General features: G+C 41.4%; 1 protein-coding gene across 2 annotated transcripts in view; it reads right to left on the reverse strand.

The window, feature by feature from the left end:
* Positions 1 to 13,866, reverse strand: part of LOC139541348 (BMP/retinoic acid-inducible neural-specific protein 3-like) — a 57,475-nt gene that overhangs the window by 6,338 nt on the left and 37,271 nt on the right. For both annotated transcript variants that reach the window (XM_071345907.1, XM_071345906.1), the window contains exons 6-7: positions 13,574 to 13,810; positions 9,821 to 10,043 (exon numbers count right to left, since the gene is read on the reverse strand). In XM_071345907.1, coding sequence (XP_071202008.1) covers positions 9,821 to 10,043; positions 13,574 to 13,810 — 460 coding nt within the window. The remainder of the gene's footprint in view (positions 1 to 9,820; positions 10,044 to 13,573; positions 13,811 to 13,866) is intronic.

Consider the following 13,866-nt stretch of genomic DNA (forward strand, 5'->3'; position numbering starts at 1 on the left):
AGTGACGGTTGCTGATAATGGGCCTCTATACGCCTACGTAGATATTCCATAAAAAATCAGCTGTTTCCAGATACAATAGTCATTTACAACATTAACAATGTCTACACTGTATTTCTGATCAATTTGATCTTATTTTAAAAATGGACAAAAAAAATGAGCTTTTCTTTCAAAAACAAGGACATTTCTAAGTGACCACAAACCTTTGAACGGTGGTGTACGCACGGTCACTGAGGATATCAAGTTCACTAGAATAACTAGATATTCACATTCCCAATACAAAATTCCATCTTCCTTGGGTTCATGTCATGATACAGCTGTATTTTCCTAACAAAATAACATTATATTAGGTATTACCCTGTAGTATTTTATGTCTGGCCATATCAGTAGGTTGTCGCAGTGTTTAATTCATATATATATATGCAGGCAGGGTGTCATGGTATTATCAGAACCCCAGATGAGACATACTGTAAACAATGATAGATACTGAATTTATGTGGGTATGTGCACACAGCAACAGTTTATGAAAATATATGAAAGTGGAAAAACCGAAAATAAAATGCTCTCCCTTAAAAGCCAGCCTCAAGGTATCTATAATGGGTTATTTATCTATAAGACATTTTATCCATGTTTGTTAATCAAATCTCTTTATAGCTGCAGAAACATTTATATCTACTGGGCCTGGTTTTGTCGCCCACATGGGTATTGTGCATATCTCTCCTCCTCACTGGAACTTCTGCTCAGCCAGGAATGCTTTTCTCCCACCACGCTGACCCAGAATACTTCATGATGGGGGATATGTAAATACTACTGGAGTCGTGTTGCCATGAGAGACAGGGTGAGGTGAGCGAGAAGGTGGGTGGTAACTGAAGAGGTGTTACATGTACCAGTCAATCTGTCAGCGCCAGGGGAGAACGACTGCCCCCTCTCATTGAAGCCATGGAAGTTGAAGGCCGACCATAGTACTGCAGGCATTGTTAGCAGAAAACAGGACCCCCATTATATGGGACAAAATATTTGCTTCTAATACACCAGAAAGTATTCACACCCCTTGACCCTTTGCACATTTTGTTGTGTTACAGCCTGAATATAAAATGGATTCAACTGAGATTGTTTTGTTACTGACCTACACACAATACCCCACAATGTCGAAATAATGATTTTTTTCTATGTAATGTTTACAAATTATTTAAAAATCTAAACCTGAAATATCTTGAATCAATAAGTATTCAACCCCTTTGTTATGGCAAGCCTTAAATTCAGGAGTAAAAATGTACTTAACAAGTCACATAATAAGTTGCTTGTCCAATAATAGTGTTTAATATTTTTGGGTGCTTTTTACCCCTTTTTCGTGATATCCAATTGGTAGTTACAGTCTCTGTAACTCCCCTAACGACTCGGGAGAGGCAGAGGTCGAGAGCCATGCGTTCTACGAAACACAACCCTGCCAAGCCGCACTGGGTCTCCCGATCACAGCCAGCTGTGACACAGCCTGGGATTGAACCCGGGAATGTAGTGAAGCCTCAAGCACTGCGATGCAGTGCCTTAGGCCGCTGCACCACTCGGGAGGCCTTTAACATGATTTTTGAATGACTACCTCATTTCTGTATCCCACACACAATTAATTAATTGTAGTTACTCCACAATACTAACCTAATTGACAGAGTGAAAAGAAGGATGTCTGTACAGAATTCAAATAGGCATAAATATGCATCCTGTTTGCAACAAGGAACTAATGTAATACTGCAAAAAAACTGTGGCAAAGCAATTCACTTTTGTCCTAAATACAAAATGTTGTGTTTTGGGCAAATCCATAACACATTACTGAGTACCACTCTCCATATTTTCAAGCATAGTGGTAGCTGAATCATGTTATGGGTATGCTTGTAATCGTTTATGACTGGGGAGTTTTTCAGGATAAAATTAAACAGAATGGAGCCAAGCACAGGCAATATCCTAGAGGAAAACCTGGTGCAGTCAGCTTTCCACCAGACACTGGGAGATTAATTCACATTCCAGCAGGTCAGTAACCTAAAACACAAGGCCAAATCTACACTGGAGTTGCTTAACATGAAGACAGTGAATGTTCCTGAGTGGCCGAGTTACAATTTCAACTTAAATCTGCTTGAAAATCTATGGCAAGACCTGAAAATGGTTGTTTAGCAATTAACCAATTTTATAAGGCTTGAAGAATTTTGCACAATCCAGGTTTAGAAAGCACTTCGAGATTTACCCAGAAAGAATAGCAACTGTAATCGCTGCCAAAGGTGACTAACATGTATTGACTTATCTAATGAAGATATACATTTATTAGTGTTTTATTTTTCAAATGTTGGAAGTTCTTCCACTGGCAGAGTATTTTGTGTAGATAAAAAAAAAAATACAAAATCTATTTTAATCCCACTTCAAATCAAATGTTCAAATCACATTTTATGTCACATGCACCGAATACAACAGGTGTAGACCTTACAGTGAAATGCTTACTTACAAGCCCTTAACCAACAATGCAGTTAAGAAATATATGTGTTTAGTAAAAAATAGATAAGGAAAAAATAAAAAATCATTAAAGAGCAGCAGTAAAATAACAGTAGCGAGGCTATATACAGGGGGTACCGGTACAGAGTCAATGTGCGGGGGGCACAGGTTAGTCGAGGTCATTGAGGTAATATGTACATGTGGGTAGAGTTAAAGTGACTATGCATAGATTAAAAACAGTGAGTAGCAGCAGCATATAAGAGGGGTCTGGGTAGCCCTTTGACTAGATGTTCAGGAGTCTTATGGCTACAGAATACAGTTACAGGCACCATAATTGCTCCTTGTGGGCATATAATACAGACAACTTAAACTATGGAGGGTTTATGCACATCCAAACTTTTCACAGGAGCTGGATAACGATCCAATATAAAGAGAATGAGGAAATGTCCACTCACTGTGATACTGCTCGCAAATGTAATGTTTTATAAACATCATGGAACCATCTTACAGATCATATTAGCACTTATCCAGAATTAGCAGCTGAAATTACATTGCATTCGAGCCATGTATGTTCTCACCATAAACCAATTAACGATACATCTTTCTAATAAGTTTGGTTTTTAATCAAATGAAACAAAAAACAATCTGTTTTTTAAACCAACAACAATATGTCTAAATAGGATCGAGTCAGAAATATACCATAAATCGTTTCTCTCATTTCATGGCACTGTGTGCACATGTAGGCCTAAATGTCTTTCTGCCTAATATTCACACTTCTATACAAAATACTAGGCTCCTCAATTCTATCGTTGTCTACAGTATGTGCAAGGCAAATATTTTTTTGACCTGGTTGATATGGCATTATAGGAAGACTGAATAGTTTGGAGGAGCGTGTCTTTGGTAATTGGACGAGGGGATGGATACTCTACCATTTAGCCACATCAACGAGACTGCAGTAGAGAGCGTTCCGAGTTTGAAGTTCCTTGGAGTCCATATCACCAAGGACTTGTCATGGACCAATAAAACCACCACTCGTGTCAAGAGTGCACAACAGCGTCTCTATTTCCTAAGGCGGCTGAAGAACTTTGGCATGCTGCCCTGTGTCCTCTACAAATACGATCGCTGCACCATCGAGAACATCCTGACCAGTTGCATCAAAAACATTTCCAAGCACTCTCAGTAGACCATTTAAAACCTACTTATTCATAGTCTACTTGGCCACGATAAAAAGACGCACTATGTTATGCTGCTAAACCAGCCTATATTAAGGGGAGGGCAGGCTATGCTTGTTTTTTTATTTATTTTATTAAATGGGGGTGGAAAAAATCTGTTTCTAAATACGAGATTCACCTGCACAAAAGGCACATCTCTCCTTCCATGGGCACTGTGCATCATGTCTGGATAGGGTGCGCTTTCGCTCTCAAAATCCATGCCAGTATCTACTGCATTACAGTTAAGACCTGCTTTTTGTGAGTCTTAAAACCTACCATTAGCACTGCATGAAATTGTGACTTTTGCGCTTGTGAAGGACACACCTCAAATATTGCCACCCCTTCAACCTCAGCAAGCTGATGTTAGACAGGTAAATAGCCGAACCTGGCGTTAGGTTTGGAAAATGCCAGTGCAACAGTTTTTACATGACGAAATTGCAAACTAATGTGCACCTCCTTAGCACCAGCCGAAAATAGAGCCCTGTGTCTCTGCATCTCTGTGCTGGCACCCAACTCTCTGTGAATAACTGGATTTACTTTTTGAATTGCGTCCATTAAACAATTTGTCCAAACACCATAAGGTTGAGAAATGGAAGGGGCAAAGAGACCTCTAATGGAAATTGGAGGGGCAGAGAGTAGCTTGTATTGCTTTACTAAAACCCATTAAGAGAAATATGTCACAGTCAGACTCTTCATGTACACGGTCACTTCTGTGTTAGAGCCACAATAGCAGTAGTACTAGGAGACTAGTACAAATTAACATTGTTTATGAGAATCTCATGGCCACAGACCTTTTATTTGTATCCATTATAGGTCGTTTCATCAAAAAAGAGGGAAAGTCATACAAAAAGACACTCAACACCACAGAATACAGTCATTCACTGAGCAAAATAGTCCTTGACGGTGAAAAATAACAGTAAAAGGAAAGAAATGGATGTTCTCTCAATGGGATTTTGTATCTAAATAATAAACATGAATGAATTAAATTTGGCTGAGGGTATTAGTCAGATCTAGGTAACTACTGTATTCTCTGTATGTAGTCTATTAAAATCAAAGCTATCTCAGTATATCTAATGTATGAAATAGAGTTTCAGTTTTATTAATCAGTCCTCTCTGCTTGTTAAAGTCAATTTTCCCCTGACAAAGAAATATGGGCTGATTTTGCCAAGTGAAACCTTTTCTAAAACACATTTAGAAGAAAATGAAGAAAAAACACAAGCACAGCAGAGTTCCACCCGACAAGAGGGTTGGTGAAATTGGAGATGCTATCTCATGTTCTGATTGATTGGCTGTGAACTCTTTTGAACATAAGAAACAAAACAAATCTGTGCAGAAATGTCAAAGCAATATGCAGAGTACAGAATTCATCTCCCTTCACCTATCAACAATGTGTATGTCTGAACAGCAGCCATTTTTGACTGGGACATTCACAACATCCCCGAGTCTATTCAGGCACAAAAGGGATACTCAGGCAGATTTTACATGGCCTGGATATTTTGAAGGGAGACTAGACCGGGACCAAGTCATCAGCATCGAAACAATTCTTTCTACAAAAACCCTTCTCAGGTCTCTGCTGAAAACAACGTGTTGTGTTTATTACCATGTTATAAACGCAACACTTTGGGGGAGCAGGCAGCCTAGTGGTTAGAGCTTAGGACTAGTAACCAAAAGGTTGCAAGATCGAATCCCCGAGCTGACAAGGTAAAAGTCTGTCGTTCTGCCACTGAACAAGGCAGTTAACCCACTGTTACTAGGCCATCATTGAAAATAAGAATTTGTTCTTAACTGACATGCCTAGTTAAATAAAGATAAAACAATTAAACTTGTTTGATACCCCATCCAGAGATAGCACAGAAATATAACTACCAGTTTGAGGCTTGATTTTTCATCCATATTCATGTAATTTAAAGGTCACCTCTCGGTCACTCCCCCCCTCAATCACTCTCTCTCTACCTCCCCACCCCCCCTCGCATTCTTCATGCACCTACAGTACCAGTCAAAAGTTTGGACAGACACCTACTCATTCAAGGGTTTTTCTTTATTTTTAGAATAATAGTGAAGACATCACAGCTATGAAATAACACATATGGAATCATGTAGTAACCAAAAAGGTGTTAAACAAATCTAAATATATTTTATATTTGAGATTCTTCAAAGTAGCCACCCTTCTTTACTTTGATGACAGCTTTGAACACTCTTTCAACCAGCTTCAGCTGGAATGCTTTTCCACCAGTCTTGAAGGAGTTCCCACATACAGTGGGGAGAACAAGTATTTGATACACTGCCGATTTTGCAGGTTTTCCTACTTACAAAGCATGTAGAGGTCTGTAATTTTTATCATAGGTACACTTCAACTGTGAGAGACGGAATCTAAAACAAAAATCCAGAAAATCACATTGTATGATTTTTAAATAATTAATTTGCATTTTATTGCATGACATAAGTATTTGATCACCTACCAACCAGTAAGAATTCCGGCTCTCACAGACCTGTTAGTTTTTCTTTAAGAAGCCCTCCTGTTCTCCACTCATTACCTGTATTAACTGCACCTGTTTGAACTCGTTACCTGTATAAAAGACACCTGTCCACACACTCAATCAAACAGATTCCAACCTCTCCACAATGGCCAAGACCAGAGAGCTGTGTAAGGACATCAGGGATAAAATTGTAGACCTGCACAAGGCTGGGATGGGCTACAGGACAATAGGCAAGCAGCTTGGTGAGAAGGAAACAACTGTTGGCGCAATTATTAGAAAATGGAAGAAGTTCAAGATGACGGTCAATCACCCTCGGTCTGGGGCTCCATGCAAGATTTCACCTCGTGGGGCATCAATGATCATGAGGAAGGTGAGGGATCAGCCCAGAACTACACGGCAGGACCTGGTCAATGACCTGAAGAGAGCTGGGACCACAGTCTCAAAGAAAACCATTAGTAACACACTACGCCGTCATGGATTAAAATCCTGCAGCGCACGCAAGGTCCCCCTGCTTAAGCCAGTGCATGTCCAGGCCCGTCTGAAGTTTGCCAATGACCATCTGGATGATCCAGAGGAGGAATGGGAGAAGGTCATGTGGTCTGATGAGACAAAAATAGAGCTTTTTGGTCTAACTCCACTCGCCGTGTTTGGAGGAAGAAGAAGTATGAGTACAACCCCAAGAACACCATCCCAACCGTGAAGCATGGAGGTGGAAACATCATTCTTTGGGGATGCTTTTCTGCAAAGGGGACAGGACGACTGCACCGTATTGAGGGGAGGATGGATGGGGCCATGTATCGCGAGATCTTGGCCAACAACCTCCTTCCCTCAGTAAGAGCATTGAAGATGGGTCGTGGCTGGGTCTTCCAGCATGACAACGACACGAAGCACACAGCCATGGCAACTAAGGAGTGGCTCCGTAAGAAGCATCTCAAGGTCCTGGAGTGGCCTAGCCAGTCTCCAGACCTGAACCCAATAGAAAATCTTTGGAGGGAGCTGAAACTCCGTATTGCCCAGCGACAGCCCCGAAACCTGAAGGATCTGGAGAAGATCTGTAGGGAGGAGTGGGCCAAAATCCCTGCTGCAGTGTGTGCAAACCTAGTCAAGAACTACAGGAAACGTATGATCTCTGTAATTGCAAACAAAGGTTTCTGTACCAAATATTAAGTTCTGCTTTTCTGATGTATCAAATACTTATGTCATGCAATAAAATGCAAATTAATTACTTAAAAATCATACAATGTGATTTTCTGGGTTTTTGTTTTAGATTCCGTCTCTCATAGTTGAAGTGTACCTATGATAAAAATTACAGACCTCTACATGCTTTGTAAGTAGGAAAACCTGCAAAATCGGCAGTGTATCAAATACTTGTTCTCCCCACTGTATGCTAAGCAGGTGTTGACTGCTTTTCCTTCACTCTGCTGTCCAACTCATCCCAAACCATCTCAATTGGGTTGAGGTCGGGTGATTGTGAAGGCCAGGTCATCGGATGCAGCACTCCATCACTCTCTTTCTTGATCAAATAGCAATTACACAGTCTGGAGGTGTGTTGGGTCATTGTCCTGTTGAAAAACAAATGATAGTCCCACTAAGCACAAACCTGATGGGATGGCGTATCGCTGCAGAATGCTGTGGTAGCCATGCTGGTTAAGTGTGCCTTGAATTCTAAATAAATCACTGACAGTGTCACCAGCAAAGCACCCCCACTCGATCACATCTCCTCCTCCATGCTTCACGGTGGAAACCACGCATGCAGAGATCATCCGTTGACCTACTCTGCATCTCACAAAGACAGGTTGGTTGGAACCAAAAATGTCAAAATAGCACTCAGACCAAAGGACAGATTTCCACCGGTCTAATGACCATTGCTTGTGTTCTTTGGCCCAAGCGAGTCTCTTCTTATTGGTGTCCTTTAGTAGTGGTTTCTTCGCAGCAATTCAACCATGAAGTTTTGATTCTTGCAGTCTCCTCTGAACAGTTCATTTTGAGATGTGTCTGTTACTTCAGCTCTGTGAAGCATTTATTTGGGCTGCAATCTGAGGTGCAGTTAACTCTAATGAATTTATCCTCTGCAGCAGAGGTAACTCTGGGTCTTCCTTTACGGCGGTCCTCATGAGAGCCAGTTTTATCATAGCGCTTGACGGTTTTTGTGACTGCACTTGAAGAAACGTTCAAAGTTCTTGACATTTTCCAGATTGACTGACCTTCATGTCTTAAATAAATTATGGAGTGTAATTTCTCTTTGCTTATTTGAGCTGTTCTTGCCATAATATGGACTTAGCCCTATTTGGTGAAAACTATCTTCTGTATACCACCCCGACCTTGTCACAACACAACTGATTGGCTCAAACGCATTAAGAAGGAAAGAAATTCCACAAAGTAACTTTTAACAAGGCACACCTGTTAATTTAAATGCATTCCAGGTGACTACCTCATGAAGCTGGTTGAGAGAATGCCAAGTGAGTATGCAAAGCTGTAATCAAGGCAAAGGGTGGCTACTTTGAAGAATCTCAAATATAAAATATATTTTATATGATACCAGATGTCTTCAAGTGCAGTCACTGGATCCTGGACTTCCTGATGGGCTGCCCCCAGGTGGTAAGAGGAGGCAACAACACGTCTGCCATGCTGATCATCAACACTGGAGCCCCTCATGGGTGTGTACTCAGTTCCCACCTGTACTCCCTGTTCACCCACGTACTCCCTGTACTCCCTGCTGACACCGACAACGATGAGACAGCCTATAGGGAGTAGGTCAGAGAACTGGCAGTGTGGTGCCAGGACAACAACCTCTCCCTCAATGTGAGCAAGAATAAGGAGCTGGTCGTGGACTACAGGAAAAGGCGGGCCAGACCAGCCCCCATTAACATCAATGGGGCTGTAGTGGAGAGGGTCGAGAGCTTCAAGTTCCTTGGTGTCCACATCACCAACAAACTATCTTGGTCCAAACACACCAAGACACTCATGAAGAGGGCACGACAAAACCTTTTCCCCCTCAGAAGACTGAAAAGACTTGGCATGGGTCCCCAGATCCGCAAAGTTCTACAGCTGCACCATCAAGAGCATCTTGCCCGGTTGCATCACCGCCTGGTATGGCAGCTGCTCGGCATCTGACCGTAAAGCGCTACAGAGGGTAGTGCGTACGGCCCAGTACATCACTCGGGCCAAGCTTCCTGCAATCCAGGACCTATATAATAGGCCGTGTCAGAGGAAAGCCCATAAAATTGTCAGACTCCAGTCACCCAAATCATAAACTGTTTTCTCTGCTACCGCACGGCAAGCGGTACCGGACCGCCAAGTCTAGGACAAAAAGGCTCCTCAACAGCTTCTACCCCCAAGCCCCAAGACTGCTGAACAATTAATCAAATGGCCACCGGACTATAAAATGTTTTATTTACATTTATTTGGTAAATATTGTCTTAACTCTTCTTGAACTGCACTGCTGGTTAAGGCCTTGAAAGAAAGCATTTCACGGTAAGGTCTGCACTTGTTGTATTCTGCGCATGTGACAAATAAAGTTGATTTGATTATTCTACAATGTAGAAAATAGTAAAAATAAAGAAAACCCTGGAACAAGTACTGTAGGTGTCCAAACTTTTGACTGGTACTTTACAAGGCAGCTAAACTTCACAGGGAATGTTTATCATAATACAGTCTCACCTCTCTCTCAGCACAATGACTTTCGGCTGTGTCCGACACCTCTTGCTGAGGGTGAAGAGTTTGTTGACGATTCGTCGGGATTTGGCTATGAGCTGTCTGCTGCTGAGCTCCAGCTGTCTGTAGCGTTGGTGGATGGCCGGCTCCATCTTCCAGAAGTACTGGATGGCAGATGTGTTGAGGGCGTAGAACGTCGGGAGTCTCCGCAAAAAGTTCTGGAACTCCTCTGAAAGGCAGACAGGTGTGGAGAGGTTTAATGCCCTCTTGTCGTTCTAGTCCGCTTATTTATTTATATGATACTGTTCATTTTGTCTGATAAAGTCAGACGGCATTAAGGGATCACTTTAGAGAGAGCACATGGGACTTGGTTTGCCGGGCCGCGGTGGGGGAAAATGGAAGTGATGCATTTGCTAATAGAAAGAGGCAGAACTAAATGTAGGTCTGTGTCTCTGTTTGAAACACCAAGAACCCAGCCAGCTCCTGGCAAAGCAAGCTCATGGCTCTGTGTGCAGAGGCACAACAGCCGAACAGATAGAAAAGCAGCAAAAAATATTACTTTGCTTCATGGTAAGTGTTAGGCTTAACGAGTGAAAGGGGGCATCGCAGGAATGAACAAAAATCTATTTTCAGAGCAATCGATATATGCTTTCATGATTGAATAGATTTTTCAGAATTCAATTCTAACTAATCTGTAATGAGAAAGTGACAGTGATATTTACAATTAACAGTGATGTTGATTATCTCAGATTACAATAGTAATTCGCTCTCAAAGTGATTAGCCATGGTGTAATATGTACTGCTGTGAAATGAATAACTTCTAAAAAATAACTAACACAATGGAATTTTTGATAAACCATCGCTATATTAGGATAGAGAGATCTCAGATTGCAATTAGAAGTAAACGTAGTAGTGTCTTTACGGCCATTAGATTCCATGATGTGCTCGGTAAAGGATGTTTACATGTTTTAAATCAGCCTCCAGCTGCTGCATTCAAATGAATTAGTGTGCTCCATTGCACCCTGAGTAAACCTGCTTAGGCTGGCACCATTCCCGGGACACACACACACACAAAAGTCTGTTCATGCCAAGACTAGAGCGCTGTTTCACTGCCACGAGAATGACACCTCATCCCTGAAAGCCAGGCCTCTTCCCACCATTATTATCTTGTCAGAGGCTGAAAACAGCTAGGTAACAATGCTTCTCTCTTAATGCCTTCCCACAGCTCTGCGGCGAACCACTGCAGAACTACAGGTACTGAACCACGGCAAATTAAACAACTCACATCAACAATGCAGTAGGGCAGATGGTGTGGATGGTATAATTGGTCCAACTGGCTCAGACAGTTAAACTATAATGCTGCCAACATCAAGGTTGTGGGTTTAGTCCCTCACATGGGCCATGTGAATTAAACATACAGTGCCTTCAGAAAGTATTCATACCCCTTGACTTATTCCACATTATGTTTTATTACAGCCTGAATTCTAAATGGATTAAATATAACTTTTTCCTCACCCATCGACACACAATACCCTATAATGACAAGGTGAAAACATGTTTTCAAATTATTATTTTATAAATATTTCATATACATAAGTGTTCACAACCCTGAGTCAATACAGTACATGTTAAAATCACCAGCGGTTACGGCTGTGAAAGACGGAGTCTTTCTGGGTAAGGCTCTACGAGCTTTCCACACCTGGATTGTACAATATTTGCACATTATTCTTTAAAATAATTCTTCAAGTTCTGTCAAGTTGGTTGTTTATCATTGCTAGACAGCCATTTTCAAGTCTAGCCATATATTTTCAAGCAAATTAAAGTAAAAAAATGGAACCAGGCCACTCAGGAACATTCAATGTTGTCTTGGGAAGCAACTCGTGTATATTTGGCCTTGTGTTTTGGATAATGTCATGCTGAAACGTGAATTTGTCTCCCAGTGTCTGTTAGAAAACAGACAACCAGGTTTTCCTCTAGGATTGTGCTTAGCTATTCTGTTTATTTTTATCCTAAAAAAACTCCCTAGTCCTTGCCGATGACAAGCATATCCATAACATGATACCACCATGCTTTAAAATATGAAGAGTGGTACTCAGTGATGTGTTGGATTTGCCCCAAACAGAACACTTGGTATTCAGGACATAAAGTTAATTTATTTTTCCAAATGTTTTGCCATTTTACTTTACTGCCTTATTGCAAACAGGATGCATGTTTTGGAATATTTTTATTCTGTAGAGGCTTCCTTTTCACTCTGTCAATTAGGTTAGTATTGTGGAGTAACTACAATGTTGTTGATCCATCCTTAGTTTTCTCCGATCACAGCCATTAATCACCCTCTAACTGTTTTAAAGTCACCATTGGCCTCGTGAAATCCGGAGAGCAGTTTCCTTCCTCTCCGGCTACGGAGTTAGGAAGGACGCCTGTATCTTTGTAGTGATTGGGTGTAGAAAAGCACCATGCTCAAAGGGATATTCCATGTCTGCCCTTCTTGGCGAGGATTTGGGAAACCTCCATGGTCTTTGTGGTTAATTCTGTGTTTGAAATTCACTGCTCGACTGAGGGACCTTACAGATAATTGTATGTGTGGGGAACAGAGTTGAGGTTTTCAAAAATCATGTTAAACACTATTATTGCACACAGAGTTCATTGAACTTATTATTTGACTTGTTAAGCAAATGTTTACTCCTGAACATATTTAGGCGTGCCATAACAAATTGGTTGAATACTTATTCACTCGTTTTTATTAATTTGTACTTTGACATTATGGGGTATTGTGTTTAGGCCAGTGTCAGCAAATTTCTATTTAATCAATTTTAGATTCAGGCTGTAACAACAAAATATGGAACAAGTCTAGGGGCGTAAATACTTTCTGGAGTTACTGTATGTGTTTACAGACTTCTCAAATGTGGCCTGACATTTAATATGAATAATTCAGCCTTTAAATATACATGTGAACCCATAGACAGCAGACGTCACACTGATTTCCGTATTGTGTAAGGTTCTGTGGCATATACCAGGAGACTGAAAAGATTTAGCATTGGTCCACAGACCCTCAAAACGTTCTACAGCTGCACCATCGAGAGCATCCTGTACGGTTGCATCACCGCCTGGTATGGAAACTGCTCGGCATCTGACCGTAAGGTGCTACAGAGGGTAGTGCCTCCTGCCGTGTACGTCACTGGGGCCAAGCTTCCTGTCATCCAGGACCTATATATACACTAGGCGGTGTCAGATGAAGTCCCAAAAAACTATCAAAGACTCCAGTCACCCAAGTCATAGACTGTTCTCTCTGCTACCGCATGACAAGCGGTACCAGAGCGCCAAGTCTAAAAGGTTCCTTAACAGCTTCTACCCCTAATCCACCCCTTTGTTTTTACACTGCTGCTACTCGTTGTTTATTATCTATACATAGTCACTTTACATGTACAAATTACCTCAACTAACCTGTACCCCGCACATTGACTCCGTATCGGAACTCCCTGTATATATCCTTATTATTATAATTTTATTGTGTAACTTAAATTTTTTTTACTTAAGAAAAGATTTTTTAAAATAAAATTAACTCTATTTCTTGACCTGCATTGTTGGTTAAGGGCTTGTAATAAGCATTTGACGGTAAGGTTTTATTCGGCGCATGTGATAAATACAATTTTATTTTATTTGACATACAGTTGCAGTACATTTGTGCAAGTATATTGAATGTTACAAATTCTCTATATACGCCTTTGTGAGTGTATCGTCAATGTCATACTCCCATACCCGACTCCTCAAAGTCCTGGTTGGCCATGTTCCAGGTGTCTCTGATGTGCAGTAGGCTGGCCTCCATGGCCCTCAGGTCCACGTCGGGGCAGTTACACTGGGGGAAGCCTGGGCTGCAGCGGCACCAACAGTCATTGTCTCGGCACACAAACTGACCCTCCTCGTTACAGCCGATGTAGCTCAGAGCAGCCTGGACAAACCTGACCCTCAGGTACTCTGGTAGGATGGCCTGGAGACCTGGGGGAGAGGACATGGTACAGTTTATATATGACAACACTGGCTAAACTACAAGA

This window comes from Salvelinus alpinus, chromosome 16 (assembly GCF_045679555.1).
Source record: "Salvelinus alpinus chromosome 16, SLU_Salpinus.1, whole genome shotgun sequence".
Taxonomy (NCBI): domain Eukaryota; kingdom Metazoa; phylum Chordata; class Actinopteri; order Salmoniformes; family Salmonidae; genus Salvelinus; species Salvelinus alpinus.